Below are 20,303 nucleotides of genomic sequence, written 5' to 3'. Positions count from 1 at the left end.
AAATTTATGTGGAAATGCAAAGGGCCAAGAAACACTAGGACAATCTTGAAGAACAAAGTTGGAAGTCTGACATTACCAAATAAAAAGACTAATAAGTAATCAAGAGAGTGTAAACTGGTTAAAAGGATAAAGAAAACAATGGAATAGAATAGTCTAGAAGAAGACTCACAGATATAACGTAATGTGAAATGTGACAGAGGTGTTAATTTATTGCAGTAATGGAAAGGATATTTCTTTTAATAAATGATGATAGGCCAACTGGTTAATTCATATGGGCAAAAGAAATGAATTTTCCTTCTACCCCATATCATATACAAAAATTAATTCTAATTCTAGACAGACTGTGACAAATGAAGAGTAATAAATAAAAATAGCCTAGGGATATGCAAAGATTTTCTTTAAAAGAATATGAAAAGTACTACCCATAGGGGAAAAGATCATTAACTGGACTAAATTAAAATTAAGAGCTTTATTTATCAAAAGATACCATGAAGAGAATGAAAAGGCAAATCACAAAGTGGGAGAATATATTTGCAATATATTTATCTAACAAAAGACTTGTATGCAGACTGCAAAAAGAATTATAAATCAATAAGACAATCTAATATGGGCAAGAGACTCCAATAGCAACTTTACAAAAGAAGATATCTAAATTCTAATAAGCAAATGAACAGGTACTCCACCTCACTAAATTAGGGAAATTCCAATTAAAAACAGAATGAGAAACTAGAGCATACTCACCAGAATAGCTAAAATAAAAAAGTGGACAGTAGAAAATATTGACAAAAATGTAGAAAAATAAAAGCCATTTTATATACTGGTGGTAGGCATATAAATTGATAACACCACTTTAGAAAACTAAGTGAAAAATGGAACTTTTCTGTATTTTAACTATAGTAGTAGTTGCATGATTGTATGAGTTTGTCAAAGCACACAGAACCTTGACACCATGAGGTTGTACTTATTAAAAAAACCCCACCAACCTAGATATGAAAGGAAACCAAGATGAAATGCAAACTCTTAGAAATAAACCTAACTGTACTGAAAATAAATAATATAACCAAATTGAAGTGGCTGGAATAAAAGAACTAACCTAAAGTGACTTTGGTGGTGCCTGAGTGGCTCAGTTGGTTAAGCGTCTGACTTTGGCTCAGGTCATGATCTCACGGTTCGTGGGTTTGAGCTAGCTCAGAGCCTGGAGCCTGTCTTTAGATTCTGTGACTCCCTCTCTCTCTGACCTTCCCCTGATCATGCTGTTTCTATCTCTCAAAAAAAAAAAAAAAAAAAAAAAAGAGGAAGAATTAAGCCTTTAAAAAATATAGAAAATAAAGTGACTCTGGATAACAATATTTTGACTAGACTTTGAAGGGCTAAAGATAAGAACTGTAAACAAACACTTTACTCTAGGAAGTAAATATGTTTCTTTCTCACAAGGGTATGGGTAATTCAAAAGTACTTTAGGATGGAACAACGAGTAAATATATTTTAGATAATGAGAGCCAAAACATGTACTGCTAACCTATTTGCTAAAAGGGTCCCAAAACAATGATTCTCAATAAGCAATGAGCATATCTTTCATCCAGACCCGGATTTCTAACTATCATTTGCTAATTAAAGGGACCAGGATTACTGGAAGAAGTAGTTGATTCCAGGATGGAAGCAGGGAAAATACAAGAAACTAGAGCATCTTATGTTGTCAAAAAGTAAGGTAATGCTCAAAAAAGGATATTCTTAAAAATCTAAAAAACTTTTTTCCATGAATGTCATATACAGACATTCTGAAAGAATGCTACTTAATTTTTTAAAATTCACATCATTAGCAATATATGCCAACAAGATCATCATTTAAAATTGTTTTGGCTGTAGTACAGATAACATTTCCAAAGTGATTTATAACAATATTTTGTAGGAGTAGGAGTTGTGATGATGTGCTGACATTATTATTCTTCCAGCTGCTAAAGCTGTTTTTCTTTAGAGTTTGCATTTTCTATTGTACACGTTCTGTACTTTATGTCTACAAGAATTGTAAAGCACATTGACCTTTTCTTATAATGTATAGCACTGAGTATTTTCAAAGAACATGAAAACTTAACTAGCAAATGGGGTAACAAGTTTCTTTAAAGTCTCAGGAAGATGAAGACAAGTAACTTCAATAATTCCATTTACTTATAAGGAAATGACAAAGGGCACTCTGATGTGACTATCTTAAAAGATAAACTAATCAAATGCATTTGGCTATTTAAAATAATATATGTAGATTGCTAGTAACAGTAAATGAGTACATGACACTTTGTGATTTATCAAGAGAAAGAAGCATTCACCAAGGCTTGACTTATTGAAGTACTAGATGCTTAGCTACTAAAAGGTTCTGTTTCTATCATCCCACAAAATCATAAACTGGGGCAACATTATCAAATCACCTAATCCAATGGATCTCAAAGTGAGAGATAGAGAGTAGACAGCATTGCTGTATTACCTAAGTATCTTTACAACAATAAACAACCGTACACTCTACTTCCCTCACACTCTAACAACACACATTCTCACACATCTTCTAGTGTGAGAATTCTAGTAGATGTATACTCTACTACTCTTCATAGGGATGTATCAGGTTGATGTGAACATACTTCTATGAAGGCAGGGCTATATTTATCAAAAGCCCACTAGGTGATTCTGACATGGCAGCCTCTGTCTTCCACTTGAAAACCTCTGACCTAATCTATATTCTTCTGTTCGGCAAAATCACAATTCAAACAGACCAGAAAAAATTCTGAAAGTTTTCAGAAATGTCTACAATTTATTCTGGAGTGGACCTATTTCACTGTGTCACTTAAGAGCGAAAGTTGAAATGCATTATTTTCAATTTAGAATAAAAATCCTATTGCTTTTTCCAAATTTTAGTCATATATTTAGTATAGAAACTTGGAGAAATATAAAGTTTCTATAAAGACATATATGTCTGTATATGTACAAATTTTATGTATATATACATGTATATAAAATATTTTTACTACAATTGTTAATATAATAAGGTGTTGATATATGAAAATCTCACTAGTAGTTGCTGTCCAGTAGGAAATAAAAATCTTTAGTGTTAGTTTTTCTACAGTTTATGAACACAGGAATGACTTCCTTGACCTGACTTTTGTGCTACCTAACAGGTTCATTCAACATTTATTAAATGTTGTATAGAATCATATTTTCTTTCCTGTCTGTCACTCCTGGCTTCTTACTCTTATCACTTTCCAGTGCTCTTTGACACGCCCCACCCCAACACACCCCAGAAAAAGGTTGGAACTCAAGTAGCCTGCAAGCAATGAAACAATGGTTGATATGTGACAAAACTTCTGGGCAGATGGATATACAAAATGGATACTCAATTGAAATAGAGGTGACCAAACAAGGTCTTAAAGACTTTAGATTCACAGACAATTTAGCAAAGAGGATTCAAAGAACTACATGTATAAAATAATATAAAGTGGCTTATAGACATCATATATATCTCAAAAGGAGAAAGGTCTCTAGAATTAAATACCAAGAAAACTGATTTTGTTACATTATTGCTAAATGCCACAAACTTAGCAGTGATCATTTAAAAATACTCCACAGTGTGAGGTTTAAGGAACAATGATTCCTAATTAGTGTTTTAAAAAGTGTGTTAGCACTGCCTTGTGCCATTCTGGAATGTCACTTATGGTAAATTAAGGGACATTTTCTCTCCCCATTCTCCATTAGTATTTTAATGTTAGGAGGTGGGAAAAAGCTGATCCATATTCAAGAGCAAAGGAGGAAAAACAATAACAAATTGGCATCTCTTCTGTGAATTGCCCCACAGGCCAAGCATTTTTATGTTCTTAATCATTATTAAATGACTTAACATGACACCCAGAGCCTGGCGAATGATTGCATCCTGACATGAGAACGAATTACAAATGAAATGAAAGATCAAGCCGTATTAGAGGATTGCCTCTGGGAAATGAAAATCTTTAATTCTCTTTTATTATTGACATTTATTTGGCTGCCATGAATAACAACATAGCAAAGAGATTCAGCTATGCTTGTGCACTGAATAGCTTATCCCAGGGCTCAAAACTGCATTAACATTTATCATGTTTGCTTTTGTAGCTGACACCACTGAACAGATTCTCTATCCATCTTGTATTTATCATGCATTGCAGATATAGTGCATCCTCTAATTTAAGTTCATTTTCATATAGTAGGAAGAGTAAAGATTAGCCAATGTCTTTCCTCAAATAAATTCCTGCCAGTAAGTATTCCTAAGAATGGTTTAATAGATTTTATAAAGAAAAAAACGAGTTGACAAAGAAATTGAGTCACAGGAACAGGGGACTAATTTCAAAGGTTGGTTGCAGTTTTGGGTAAATTATATGAATTCACAATGAGGAAGACTTGTATAATATGTATATCTTGAATATATAAAGCCTTAAAATAAATGCCTCCAGAAAGAACAATCAAATAGCATTTTATGAATCAGAAGGTAGTACTACAGTTCCTGTAAGATAAGAAATCTCCATGTTTTTCACTTTTCCAGTGTTCATTGCTAAGACAGGACCAAGCCACATACTATATGAAGACAATCCAGGTGGTTATTATCAATGCAAGGATATCTTCTCATGACTTATTTCCTTTCTCTCTTGCACAAATTAACAGTGTGGCTTTTTCTGTCACAACAATAAAAGATTATATGGTACCTGATGCCTTTGCTCATATGATTCTCTTCACTCATATGACTGGATTGCCCTCCTTTCTTTACATTCTTCCTAGCATTCAAGGCTTAGCAAGGATATCAATGTATCTTACGAAAATCACTTAGTATCTCTGCTCCTGATTGAAAATTATTTTTAAATTTTATAATCATGGAAAAATTGTAAATATATACACAAGTGGAAGTAATAACATAATGACCACCCCTCATATACCCATCACCATTTCATCTATAACTCCACTATTTGTCACTCACTGGATTATTTTGAAATAAATATATTTTTTAAGTTTGCTTGTTTGCTTATTTATTTAGAGAAAGAGGATGTGTGAAGAGGGAAGGAGCAGAGAGAGGGAGACAGAATCTCAACCAGGCCCCATGCTGTCAGCACAGAGCTCCATGTGGGACTTGAACTCACGAACTGTAAGATTATGACCTGAGCCGAGATCAGAGCCAGATGCTCAACTGACTGAGCCACTCAGGTACCCCTGAAATAAATAATTTTTGAAGTAAGTCTCTGAATCTTGTCTTTGACAATTCTAACCTAAGAAACTTGGAATGAATTAATTCTAGGGTCCCTTCTTACCCCAAATTGACACTAATTTCTTTTTTTAAACCTTTTTAGGCTTAAACATTAAATTCAACAAAAATTTACTTCATATTCACTATAACGTCTTTCTTCAGGCTTTATTGCTCAATCTCCTTCTCTGAGTCAATACAACCCATATAGTCTATAGCAATAATGATTAAGTGTAATTTTACTTCTTTGTTATAATATCTTTATGTGTATTAATATTATTTCCTAGTTAGAAGTTTAAGTCTCATATCTTGAATTTCTGTTTAGCAGGGTATTGAAAAAGCACAAAGGTAATAATTGCTACTGTTTATAATAATTATTAGTTAACTGACAAGTTTTAATCTTAGTGGTTCAGATACAATTAATAGGTTTGTATTTGGCTTTAATAGTAGGTATTATCATACTGATGATATCCATCATTTTAACCAATAAAATATTTACTAGATGAAACACCTATGTCTGTAAGTGTCATTAAAATAGATGGCTGAGTAAAACAGAAGTGAAGTTTTCTTCTTGAAGTTTAAAACTGAGGAAGCAACTTATCTCTGAATTTTATTTGCTCATAATTGGATAAATTCATTTAGGTCAAGCACAGGAATTTACTAAGTAAACTTTTTTTTTTTCAGGAAAAACATTATTAGACTGACAATATTCCCAAAATATTAAAGTAAATAAACTAAATCAAAGTAGATTTAGTCAACTGAATTTTAATAAATTACCTTCTTAAAAATGAAATCAGTAATTTCTACTGAAATAGAAGGTGGGTATACTTATTAAAATAAAAACAGGGGCACCTGGGTGGGGCAGTAGGTTAAGTGTCTGACTTCAGCTCAGGTCATGATATTGCAGTTTGTGAGTTCAAGTCCTGCATGCATCCCATGCTGACAGTGTAGAGTCTGCTTGAGATTCTCTCTCTGCCTCTCTCTCTGCCCCTTTCCTGCTTTCTCTCTCTCTCAGAATAAATAAATGAACTTAAAATAAAATAAAAACACTACAAAAGGTACATTTTCACAGAAATAGAACAAACAACCCTAAAATTTATAAAGAACCAGAAAAAAAGTTGGGGGGGCCGGGGGGGAATAGTAAAAAAGAGCCCCAACCAACCAACCAACCAACCATCAAAAGAAACACAAAAGAAACAAAATAGTCAAAGCAATCTTGAGAAAGAAGAATAAGGCTGGAGGCATCATACTTCCTGATTTCAAACTATATTACAAAGATATTGTAATCAAATCAGTATGGTATTTGCATAAAACAGACACATATATCAATGGAACATAACAGAGAGTCTAGAAATAAACCTATTCATATATGATTAATTAACTTATGAAAAAAGGAATAAATATACGATGGGGAAGGGGCAGTCTTCAATGAATGTTGCTGGGAAATTTGTACAGCCACATGCAAAAGAATGAAACTAGATCATTATTATGGATGGGCAACAATACACAAAAAGGTGAGCAACATCAGCAATCATCAGGGAAATGCAAATCAAAACCACAATGAGATATCACCTCATAGCTGCTGGGATGGCTATTATCAAAAAGATAAGAAATAAATGTTGGTAAGGTCATGAAGAAAAAGGCTGGTGGGACTGTAAACTGATGCAGTCACTATAGAAAACAGTATGGAAGTTCCTCAAAAAATTAAAAATACAACCACCATATGATCTGCAATTCCATTTCTGGGTATTTATATAAAAGAAAAAAAACCTTAACCCAAAAAGAAATCTATGCCCTCATTTTCATTGTAGCACTATTTATAATAGCTAAGACAATTACTAAGTGTCCAACAGACATACACATAACAATATCATTCAGTCATAATAAAAGAGAAGAAAATCCTGCCATTTAAACAATGGACCTTGAGGGCATTATACCAAGTGAAATCACTCAGAGAGAGAAAGAAAATACTATATATCTCACTTGTATGTGGAATCTAAAACAAACAAAAATCAAACAAAAAAACCCATCCAAAACTAGATTCATAAATACAGAGTACAGATAGGTGGTTGCCTAAAGCAGGGCTAGGGGTGGAGTAAGAAGTAAAATGCATGAAGATGGTAAGAAAGGAAGGAAGGAAGGAAGAAAGGAAGGAAGGAAGGAAGGAAGAAAGGAAGGAAGGAATGAAGAAGGAAGGAAGAGAAAGAAAGAAAGAAAGAAAGAAAGAAAGAAAGAAAGAAAGAAAGAAAGAAAGAAAATGTTGTTTTCAAATAAATTATAATATCAAGAATGTAGAATTTTGTTACAAATGATTAATCTTCAAAATAACTGGGCTTCTTATACAATTTCCACATGTACCTGTAGCCATTATAGTGTCTTCTCTCCCTTGGGTGAAAATCACGATTCGCTGCCTCTTCGGGTTCACCTTTGGCAGAGCTTGTGTCTTTCTGGCTATCTCTTTAATGTCTTCAGTCTATTAATAGAGAAGAGGAAAAAGTTCTCATAACCAGTACAATAAAGCAAAACTTACTAGTAGTTTAAGGATTTAGTTTCATGTTAAAAATAGGAGAGATATATACCTCTACTATAAGAATTTTAACCACATACAAAAGTAAATAGAATAGTACAATAATCTTCAAGAAACCCATCATAAAGTTGCAAAAATTTTATTTATTTTTTAAAAAGTGTATTCATTTATTTTGTAAGAAAGAGAGTGTGAGCATGAGCAGAGGAGAGGCAGAGAGAGAGAGGGAGAGAAAGAATCCCAAGCAGACTCTGTGCTATCAGCACAGAGCCTGATGCTAGGCCCAATTCTACAAACTGTGAGATCATGACCTGAGCTGAAATCAAGAGTCAGCCGCTTAACCAACTGAGCCACCCAGGTGCCCCTAACAACTTTAAATTTGTGATAAATTTTACCTATAGCTTTGCCCACTTGCCTTTCATATTATTCTAAGGCAAATCCCAGATACAAAATAATGTTATCCATAAATGTTTTATTAGGTATCCCTGAAAGGTAATGATTTAAACATGACCACATAACTAGTATATTTTTTAAATAACAATTTCTCAATATCAGCAAATAGCCAATTTTCAAATTTCCAGTTAAAGAGAGATTTGTAAAAAATAAAAAAGGAATACTGAATTATTTTAGAGGTTTATAGAATTATGCTGACTATGGAAATAATGTTGCTAAAATGCCAAAATTTTCAAAAAAAAAAAAAGAGAGAGGCCTTTTCCTACAGACTTAATTCTCTTTAAACAAGATAAAGTTAAAAAATTATAAATTAGTTCTAGAAAACTGATGCTATTTTTCACATCACACAGGCTATGAAGTTTTACATTTTAACTGTTCTGACTTGAAATCTGACTCTTGAACTATTATCGATCTAAGGATTCTTAGAATCATGTTTTCAGCAATTTTAGAATAATTTTAAAATCCATGTCTGAATTCAGTGGGCCTCTAAGTCATGCATGGTTTGGGTTCTGTTGGTACTCTCTCGTGTGTAGTTTCAACCAGTTATGGAGAGAGAAACACATACTAGAGGAGAAATATATATGAGTGGTATTAAGGAAGTGAATTAGAATATACAGGACAAAAAAACTTAGGTAATTAAGGTAGACAAAGAACATCAGGAACTATGACATTTTTAAAGGTGTGAGAATCTTTAGTGAAATATTCTATGTTGTTTGTTCACTACATACTTAAGAAATTCCAGATACTACATGAAGCTAAGCTTCTACTGCACCTAACATGACGATTCCAGATGATGGCTGCTTCTGAAAAGAATAGCCACATATGGTAAGACAATGCTGCTGACCTTTCAAACACGCTGACTATTTCACTTTTGGTTGCTTAATTTAGGACAAAACTAAGCCTGAACTCTGATAATCTGAGAAAAGAAATTCCCTCAGTTTTGGAGAAAGACTATTAGAAATGACTAGTAAGCTGAAAGGACCAAAAAAAAAAAGAAAAACAAAAGCCAAATAATGAATTTTCACTTTCTCAAATAAATGTATACATTAATTAAAATGGCATTGATATATTCTCCCAGTCTCCTTACCACGCTTAAATTTTATGACTGTCGGAATTTTGCTTATGACTGAGTACAGTTCATATTTCATCAAGATAAAGGGGTAAAGCCCAGAAACACATTCAATTTATCATCTTGGGAGCAGAATCCCATGTATGTCCTGGATGTTTTTTAAATAGAAGTCTTTCTTCAATGTGGTATAAGGAATAAATTAAGAATGAGATTCCATAGTTGTCTTCTAGCCAATGGGAAATATATATATTTTATGGGAGTTTTGGTAACTTAATCAAAGAAACCTTTCTTTTCTTTTTTTTTTTTAATGTTTTATTTATTTCTAGGAGAGAGATAGAGACAGCATGAGCAGGGGAGGGTCAGAGAGAGAGGGAATCACAGTCTCTGAAACAGGCTCCAGGCTCTGAACTGGCAGTCAGCACAGAGCCCGACGCGGGGCTCGAACCCACGAACCGCGAGATCATGACCCAAGCGAAAGTCGGACGCTTAACCGACTAAGCCACCCAGGCGCCCCTCAAAGAAACCTTTCTTATGTCTCAAATTAAATTTTATAAAATTGGCAATTCAAGATTGAAATAAACTTCCCAAATATAAAACACAAATCTTTACAGGATGGTTGAACTTTATTCTAATTGTATCCATGTCCACGGTTCATACAAAACCCCTATGTCACTCTGGAATCATGGTCAGTGAATACCAGATCTAAATTTTTTACTGTGCCTTGAGGAGCCATTGCTTTGGCGCAATAGTTGAGCCTCATCGAGAATGAAAACTTTTCTTAAAACCTCAATTTTGTTTTCTCAAAGTTACATATTTCTGGTTCTGCAGCCACCTCCACTTCTCCATAGATTCTTCTCCCTTATACTTGGGCTAGCATATTAACAGAATTATGAAATTACAAGGACTCGAGAGTGTGACATACCTAAATCTGTGTACTTTGAGTAGGTAAATAAATCTCTGTGAGGCTCCATTTCCTCATCTATAAAACTAAGAAAATATTTATGCTAAAAGATGTTGGGAAATGGGGTGCCTGGGTGGCTCAGTCGGTTAAGCATTCAGTTTCTGGTTTCAGCTCAGGTCATGATCTTGTGGTTTGTGGGTTCGACCCTGATGTCTGTGCTGATAGCATGCAGAGTGCTTGGGATTCTCTCTCTCTCTCTCTCTCTCTCTTTCTCTCCCTTGCTGTGTTCTCTCTCTCTCTCTCTCAAAATAAATAAATAAACATTAAAAAATGTTGGGAAAGAAATATGCTGAAATTAGTGGGCAAAAATTTGAAGAGAATCAGGATATGTGTATAGTCTCAAAGTATTTCCCCTAAAATACTTACCCATTATAAATTAAACATTAGTAAGTGAAAGAAGATTTTTGCATAGTCCCCAAATATCCTCAAGATATTTATTAAATACAATGAGAAAATTGTAACTTTATAAAAAATAAACTGGCAAACACCATCTTAACCCAGCAATGAAATTTAATGTCACTAATAGTAAGACAAAGGGACATCATACATATCCCTGATAATGATGCACCGAGAAGGGCAAATCACCTCTGTGGTACTTCTGGCAAAAATGCATATCCTCAACTTAACTAACAGAAAATATCAGAGAAACTCAAATTGAGGGACATTCTATAAAATAATTGACAAGTACTCTTCAAAAGGATCAAGATCATGAAGAAGAAAAGAATGAGAAACTGTCACCAATAGAAGAGACAAAGGAGACATGACAAATAAATGCAATTTGTTTTCTTGGATTAGATTCTCGAACAGGAAAAGGAAATTAAGGAGAAACTGGTGAAATCAGAATAGAGACTATAGTTCAGTTACTGGTTATCACACTAATGTTAATTTCCTGGTTTGTAGCACTATACCTTCATTTGTGTAAGATGTTACGTTAGGGAAAGCTGAGTGTATTAGTTTTGTAAGTTTTCTAAGTCTAGAGTTATTTCTAGAATTATTTCAAAATAAAAAACTGAAAGTAATTGTGAGGATGAAAGAAGTTAAGGTAAGTGAAAGAACTTAATGCAATATTTAGCACATGCTAAGTACTTAATAAATGTTCATTTCTTTCCTCCAATAACCATCATTTTAATACTATCCAAAACTATGATATTCTGAGGTTGCCCCAAATCTCCAGAAAGGACCTCAAGAGTTTTTAGTATTGGGAATTCAATTATGGTATCTAATAAGGGAGGAGAAAAAGGAAAAAGGGGGAAGAGTAGAAGAAAGCTCATGCAATTTACTTATGAGCCACGTACGTAGCTCTAAAGTGCTCATTAAATCTTAACTTGTATAGGCAGTAGGTATTATTACTATATCCTCATTTTGTAGGTGAAGAAACGGAGTGAGTCAACAGAGAAGTTAAGAAGCTTCTTAAGGTCGGAGCGTTTGGGCAGCTCAGTCAGTTGGGCATCCGACTTCTGCTGAGGTCATGATCTAACAGCTCGTGGGTTCGAGTCCCGCGTCTGGCTCTGTGCTGACAGCTCAGAGCCTGGAGCCTGCTTTGGATTCTGTGTCTCCCTCTCTCTCTGACCCTCCCCTGCTCACGCTGTCTCTCTCTGTCTCTCAGAAATCAATAAAAAAAAAATAATAATAAAAAAAAAGAAGCTTCTTAAGGTCATAAATATGCTAAGTGGTAGAGCCCACAAAGCCTACACTCCAGAAATTATACTTTTAACCAGTATTCCATGTTCCACAGATTAGACTGCTTCTTTGAATTCTGGCAATGTGCTTTCTGTTGTTATCACAAAACGATAGCATGTTCATTCGAAATAATTTTTCTGTCACATGCACAAGTCACTGCTGATCTTCTATTTAAGTTTGCTATTTTTTTTTCTTAATTATTCTGGCTTGTATTTTACCCTAGCGATTTTCAACTTATTTAAAAAAAATTTTTATGTTTTTATTTTATTTTGAGAGACAGAGACAGAGAGCGAGTGGGGGAGGGGCAGAGAGAGAGACACACACACAGAATCCGAGCAGGCTCCAGGCTCTGAGCTGTCCATACAGAGCCCGACACAGGGCTTGAGCCCATGGACTGTGAGATCATGACCTGAGCCGAAGTTGGACGCTTAACCCACTGAGCCACCCAGGCGCCCCATGATTTGCAATTTTTAACTTTCAAGATAGTTCTCATTTTCCAAGGTCATTTGGAAATCTAATCTCCTCCTCCACTATGTAAGGATGTCAGTAAGAAAGAAGTGTAGTTTGTATAGTAAAGAGTACGAGACTTAAAGAGCTGGCTCTGGTTCTGGCTCCATTATATATTAGCTATGTGTCATCCTGAACCAGTCATGTAGCCTATTTATCATCTGTTGAACTGATAGGGCAATACATGCCCTACCTAACCCCAAAAGGCTTGTGTGAATATTAAATGTATTAATTATATGTTGGAAAGGTTTTATAAACTGTGAAGCATTTTATAAATGCTAAATTATGCTTTTATTGTCACTGGTGATCACATACCTTAAATTTAGCATTGTCTTCCAAATTAAAGAATACACTCTCTTCATTCCATTTTTAACAAGCTGATGATACAAATGTTAATACTGTCACAATCGACCTACTTGTAGAGAATACCAATTGTGGTGTTCCCACACAGTGCCTCACTTAACCATATCACATTCTTTTGTTTTCCAAATAGAAACTCCTATAATAATTACGGTGTTCATATGATGTGTCAGTCTCCCGTCTTATCTCTTACTACCTCTTTCTCCTGTCTTCATTCCAGTCACATTGGCCTGCTCTCTGTTCTTGGACTACACAGTACATTATGCTCCCTCTCCTTGGGGGCTTGTGTACTCTTGTTCCCTCTGTTTAAAACTTGTTTCCCTGTTGTTTGTTTTGTTTTTTTCTGTCAATATTAGACATCCATATTTTTCAAGTTTTACTTTCCTCAGGAGTCATTCCATGACTATCGTATCTAAAATAGGAACCCCTCCCATGTTCTCTTTCACAGTGTGTTCTCTGGTCACTTCTATCTTGTCTTCAGGGTCTATTGGAGTGTTAGCGACAGAGTTAGTGCTCAGTAACTATTTATTGAATGAATAAATGATTAAATGAAGATAATTAAAAGACTACCTTATCTTTTTCTGTTAATCTCCTGTTTTAAAACTGTCCTCTTTGGGGACTCACTCAGCTAGAAAAGCAGCATTGTACTCTCTTAGCCAGCAGGACCTAAGTTAGTGACTTATTTCCAGAAACTCTATGTGATCATTCATTGTATTCTTTGCATTTGTGAGGAACACAAGAACCCCAGAAACATTTTGGAGAATTCTTTGGGAATCAATACCTCCTGAATACTCTATGGACTTTCGATCCAACAGTGATCAATGAAATTTTCTGTGATGATAGATATGATCTATATCTGTACTGTCTAATATGGCAGTCCCTAGCTACAAAGGCTGTAGAGAGCACTTGAAATCTGTCTACTGAGATTTAGGAACTGAATTTTAAATTTTATTTAATTTTAATTTAAATAGCCACATGTGGCTAATGGATGCCATACTGGATAGCACAATTCAATACTTTCCTGTCTCAGTGGTATAGGATGATACAGCCATCAATGGTCAGAGACAGATTACAAGCCTTGGATCCTCTGGATAGAGTCAGGGGCTGTGGGGAAGTTGGAAAAGGGAAACGGATTGCATTGTTTCCTCTGTGATCAGAAGTAATATATCTTAGAGATCTAAAATAAAATTAAAATTCATTGCTTAGAGTAAAAAGGAAAAAAATGACCCAGCAGAGAAGTTATGTATTATCTTCATCATTTGGCACATAGACTATTGCACAAAGAATGAAAATACACAGAATATTATATTTAAGTTTTGGAGGTATTTTCTTTACTTAACTTACATCAATTTTCAATACAGCTTTTAAAAGGTTTAATAATCAAACATATTTTTAAGTATCTTATTTTTATTTGGGTCCTAAAAATATAACCTTTAATTGGTTCAGTTCAAGATAAAGTAGATTTAAAAACACACTGCAGTCTGAACTGATTTCCCAGAATAATAAAAGGCCTCATGAAACTTTTTACCTCAAGAATTGTCATTTTAAATTCTTAGCAGGTCTGTCATTTAAATCAGGCACTATGCAATTTTCTATCATATATATATGTGTATATATATATATATATATATATATATCCTCTCTCTTCTGCTTTGTGCTTTGCCCAGCTCCAGTTTTTATCTCATTCTCCAGTGCCCTCTGAAGCTGCCTCTTCTTACTGAAAATTGCCCAATTCATTTTAAAGATTAAAGATTTTTTTAAAAAGAAAGATTATCTAAAATTTGCAGAGAAGCTAACCAGAATATCATAAACAATGCCACTGAAGATATTTCCTAATGAATAAATACTGGTTATTTTTAGAGGCATTTGGACTGGTCTGTTAAGAGACATATCACTAGTTGCAATACTCAGTGGCTTTGGAAACTGATTGGGATTTATAATGGAAAATGATGGTAGAACAGCAGAGCCGCTAGAAAGAAAAAAAACGCTCACCTTTCTTTTTAATCTTTTCATTCCTTTCCTCATTCATGCCCCAGTTTGGAGGTAAAATTAAGGTTGAGAGGGATAAAATGCAGATTTTTGTCTAGTCTGTCACTGTAGACCTAAGAGCACTGACACATTTCTAAAGGTATTAAACTGTTAAGATAAAGTGATTTATTCTTGCTTGATTCTTTAAAAACACCAAGTTTCAAACTTAGGTTTTCCCATCACTGTCTAATGCACTAAGGAAACTTTAATGACATTTTAAAATCACTGAATTCCTCTAGATAGGATTCCATATATGGGATATATTTATTAACAAATACATTCTACTCATGGCTCTTAATTTTTCTGCAATGTCTGTAGTATTTTAGGGAACCCATGAAGGGAAACATTAAGACACGGTGTCCTTTACCTAATCTAACATGTTACTGTCAACATCACCAACAGAGCAGTTTTGCTATGTTGGAAGGTAATAAGATATACTATTATAAACATCATCACTTTGTTTATATACTATAATCAATTATGGCAGATTTGTGATAAAAAGAAACAATTCTAGAATCAGTAAATAAGAACTAATGGAAAGGTTAATATGGTGCCAGTAAGTAGAAAACAGAAAAAGTTTTTATAGCATCTAGTTTTTTTCATAGAATACTTATACCACAAATTCAATGTCTTCCTCTAAGAAAAGGAAGCTTTATGTCTGGCTATCAAGTCCTATGACATGGATAACAGGCATGTGTATTACTCTGTTGCTCGATTATGAATCTACCTTTAGTACATTTAAATAATAGTTCCATCACAAATTCATACAACACTTTTCTCTGAAGACTTCAAAGTGAGCTTACTGATACATCCAATCAATACTCACAGCTGTTTTAGATGGTCGACAATACTGAACATGTAAATAGTTTGTACATTCCAGCTGTAGTCAGTTTAATTTTTTAAAGTTACTACCATGCAACATTCCAAGTTGCTATACAGAACGCAGCATTCTACATAGATCTGGCTCAATACATATGAGAGTCATAAAACTTATAAACTCAGTTCATGAGTTCTCTGTCAGTTAACCTGGGTTCAGATTAAAGTCAATGTTTTCTAACAATCAACTGGAAGACAGATATAATATAGATAAAAACATGGTCTTATCTGTCCTAATTTTGCCAACAACAACCACATGGAGTTTTGAATCATGACAGCTACTAGGAAAACAAAATTAGGACCTGGAAATTAAAGCCAATAATTGATATTTGGTTTCTGAAAATTTATGTATGTTTTATGCAAAAAAAAAAAAAAAAAGAGAGTGAGAGAAGAAAAAAGATTAAAACAGGAAGTTTATATGAGTGGGATTTAAATTAATCAATCCCTAACAACTGTTAAGTAGAACCTTTTAGAAATTAATTTGCATAATGATAATCTACATGTGGTAGAGGTGAAATTATTTAAATGACATTATATTTCACTATTTAGTCTTGCTCCACCACTGCTTTAGCAGTGAATCCTTATGAAATGTAATACAGCTAATGAGGTAGCTTTTTAACTGAACAAACTGACAGGCCCCATATCTGCAGAGGCAGCTTGAAACCGTGCCCAACCTCTTGGCTTCCCAAGAGGCTTTTCAAAATTCAATAAATAACATCTGTAGGCGATGTTGGGTGCAGACCTAGCAGAGTGCGTCATAACACTGTGCTGGCAGAACAAAGAAACCATGACGACTGCCAAGTTTCCATGGCAACTGCTGCGAGGCTCTGAGAGTATAATAGCACATCAATCACTGTCCAAAAGAACTTCATTATCAGCTAGAAAAAACCTTTAGGATCTGTTTAGTGTGCAATTGTGGGTTAACTCACCTCAAAGCCTTGCTCTCTACCAAAAGTGGCAGCTTCCTGAAATAAAAAAAAAAGAACAGTTAATTATAAAGTGCTAGGTAATGAAGAAATAATCCATTTTGAAACTCATTCAAACAGTCTTCTTTTTACACAATTATCTTAATATACCCACATAGTTCAATTTTTATTCTTACACCAAAAAAGATTTCTTTTTCCCTTGGCATGAAAAAAAAAAGGCAGCATAATGTCAACACACTTCACAAGTTGGAATAAAGAAGATGTAGTGCGTGTTTTTACTGTAGCTGTCACAGTGAGTTCAGGTGTTTTGACCCCAGCAAAGAAAGACAATCACTTGAAACCTAAGGAACGTATTGGTGGTTGTGTTTTTAATTGAAACAGTACTTTTCAGAAGGCTCTTCGTAGACAAGACTGTCTACTAATAAATGTATAGATTCAGAAAATCACCATTTTGCAATCCCTATTGAAATTTATTCAGGCAAGGATCATCACTAGATGCTAAATTCATTAGGTGAAAGGATGACAGGAAGCTAGGTATTTTATGGAAGCAAAATATCACAGATTATATGCCAGTCACGGGAAGCAAAGTATAACTCTATAATGGGAGGATCAAGCTGTCATCACCTTATCCCAGTGATCAGTCCTATCAGTTTTTGTCATTAATAGTGGAATCACCAAATATTCTGTGCCTTCTGTTACAATGCAGTATAAAGGACACAGCATCACCTACAAAGTTTTTTGACCTCATTTTTGACATTAATTAATCAAAACTTTAATTCAATAACTAGCAGTCCACAGAAAATATAGAGGATAGGAGAACAAGTTAAATGATACAATGAGAAAGCAAATGGAAAAATCCATAAAGTAGGACATTCTACAGGACAATGAGCTTGGTTTCTTCAATAAATCAGTCTTATGATAACATGGAGAAGGGAAAAATGACCAACAGCAATGTGCAGACCTTAACAGAATCCTGTTCTGAACAAACTAGTCAAGAAAAGGCATTTTGGGGACCATTAGAGAAATCTGATAATGAAACAGGATTGAGATAATGATAGGAATTATTAATTTGATAAGGTAAATGCCCTTAATTTTAGAGGTTTATTCTGAAGTATTTAGGGATAAAATGACATGATATGTATAATTTGCTTTATAATACTTAAAAAAGTTAAAATGAAGTAAAAATGGCAAAATGTTAACAACTATTATTAAATCTAGATGTATTCAGTATTTTTATTCTGTCTGTTTGAAAACTTTTATAGCCAAACAGTCTACCTCCTCCCTAATTTCTCTTTTATATAAATGACAGGGTAACAGAAGTTGAACCTTAAAAAAATAGTTAAAAATTTTAAATTCACAATGTTTTTCTTGTTTCCTAAATAAGGGCACAATCTGATGAACATTACTATATTCATTAATGCTCTTAAAACAGACTATCAAATTACAAAAACACATCTGTGTAACCAAAACCTTTCATTTTCTGTACTCTCTGCATATATTTTAATTTTAGGACTGATACAGAAAATAGAAGCAATATTACTTTTCAAGTTAATTTTCCTCTTGAAAATGAAAAAAAAAAAAACTGCAGACAACTGTCAAGAGCCTCTACATCTTAACTTACATTCCTCCAAAATTATCTTTGCCAAGAGATATTAATAGAAGGATGGGATTTGAGCCTGAGTACTGAGCAGATCCAACTTAACTGAAGCGACTGCTGCACCAAACCATGTAAGGCAGAAAGTAAGTCAATGTCTCCAGCACAAATTTGGGTACTATCTACATGTTAAGGAAAATACTGGGAAAAGAAGCATGTACGCATTTATGGTCCAATGTACTAATGGCATAGAGATTTGAAGTCCCATTTTGAGAGTTTGAAAAGGTCGAAATAGATAATTACAAGCTAAACACTTAAGTTAATAGAAAGGGATAGGCTGAAAGTACAATTCTAATTCCTTAGGCTGTTCACTAGGGGAAGCATGAGGCTGACTGAGTTAGCCTTAGTGATGCAGACTAACAAAAAATTGAATTATGATCTTAATAATTGGTCCAAGTAAGCCTCTTTGACAATTTTCTTATAATAGAACTTTATACACCACAGAGTCAATAATATTTGCTGGCCTAGATGTCAAGGAAAAGGATAAGTTTCAAATGATATCAACGTAATATTTTTCCAAGCTGTCCAGTCCAAGAATTACCCAAGCTAATTCTTATATCAAAAGACAATTAAAAGCTCTGCTACAACTACTCATTTATATAGGTCTTCATCAGAGGCATGACAGAAGCCCAGAGAACTATAAGACAAAATTAATAAGAAGAGTCTGTATGGGAGCGCTTAGGTGGTTCAGTCAGTTGTGCATCCAACTCTTGATTTTGGCTCATGTCTTGATCCCAGGGTTGTGGGATTGAGACCCGTGTTGGGCTCTCTGCTGAGTGTGGAGCCTGCTTGAGATTCTCTCTGTGCCCCTCTTCCCAGCTCATGCATGCATATGCTCTCTTTCTCTAAAATAATAATAATAATAATAATAATAATAATAATAATAATAATATCTGTGTGACTAAAACTGCACTAAGACATAAAACTTAAAATTCAACATACAGTAGTTAAATTCCTTTTCTATGTCCAGTTTTGCTCACACAGATGTAAGAAGCAATTAAGTATGATCTGTTATGGTATAGTAGAACTGATTAATCGCAAGAAGACACACATATAAATGTCAGATCAGTATTCTTTAAGGAAACCAGGCCCTACGACACTTCCACATCTGTAAACTATTCAAAGCACCAACATATTTCTGATTGAAGAAGGACATGCTGAAGAAAAGTCAATTCAATTTTTTATCTTAGCACCCCCTCATACAGGTTTGCAGAGCTGCGCCCTATCACTGAAAAACTAAGCACTTGTTCTATGGCTTAAGAAGATCTTATCTCCTGACTTCCTCCCACCTTCTTTTGATCTTGAGCTGGTGCCCCCAGTCAGTCCATTAGAGAAGGCAGCTGGCTCACATCACTGCAGACTTTTCCCACAGCTACCCTCTGATCTTGAAGGTGTTCGCAGATACAATGATGGAACAACATTTATTTTTCCCTCCCAGCAAAACAAATAAAACAACATAGGCGAACAGTTTGATCCCATAAGAATTTAACCAGAATTTTAGTCCTCAGATTCACTGCATGGCGGGACAAAAGAAAAGGCATTAGGTCTCAAAGTAGGGAAGGAAAATGGGGTATAGATATTGGGCAGAAGAGTAAGGCAGGTTCCAAATATCAGGGTTAATTCCGAGTGAACTGATCACACTAAATTGAAAAGGACTTTTTAGTGTGTCTTTGCAGTGAAAGTGAGAAAAGAAAACAAGCATGTCCCCATCTGTGCTGCCCCAGGGCGCCACGCACTGAGTTTCACAAATCTAATGAAGCAGTCAGGTTAAAATCCAACCGCAGAGTGGATATGATGTGTGGAGAACAGCTAGGGTTAGAATAGAGAAGCAGGGTGGTTCCTAATGCAGGTGATTATCCATGTGATAATCATTATATTTACAGGCTTTCCATTTTAGATCTGACATCAAAAATCACAAAGGGGGAAGGATTAAGGAAATAAACAACCGACAGAGGCTTTCCTACTCCCCTGAGATTGTAGCACTTTCATTCATGCATGACAAGCAACAAAAGCAAAACCAAAC

The 20,303-nt window shown here is 34.5% G+C and overlaps 1 protein-coding gene across 4 annotated transcripts in view; it reads right to left on the bottom strand.

Annotated features, from left to right (window-relative positions):
- The window catches only part of ADK (adenosine kinase), a 507,420-nt gene that overhangs the window by 87,022 nt on the left and 400,095 nt on the right, over positions 1-20,303 (bottom strand). For all 4 annotated transcript variants that reach the window (XM_039235193.1, XM_039235195.1, XM_039235194.1 and 1 more), the window contains 2 exons: positions 16,630-16,665; positions 7,601-7,715 (listed from right to left, as the gene is read on the bottom strand). In XM_039235193.1, coding sequence (XP_039091124.1) covers positions 7,601-7,715; positions 16,630-16,665 — 151 coding nt within the window. The remainder of the gene's footprint in view (positions 1-7,600; positions 7,716-16,629; positions 16,666-20,303) is intronic.

This window comes from Hyaena hyaena, unplaced genomic scaffold, assembly GCF_003009895.1.
Source record: "Hyaena hyaena isolate Hyena2069 unplaced genomic scaffold, ASM300989v1 scaffold_97, whole genome shotgun sequence".
NCBI classification, from domain to species: Eukaryota; Metazoa; Chordata; class Mammalia; order Carnivora; family Hyaenidae; genus Hyaena; species Hyaena hyaena.
Note: the sequence above shows the minus strand (reverse complement) of the source record. Positions and strands in the feature narration are given on the sequence as shown.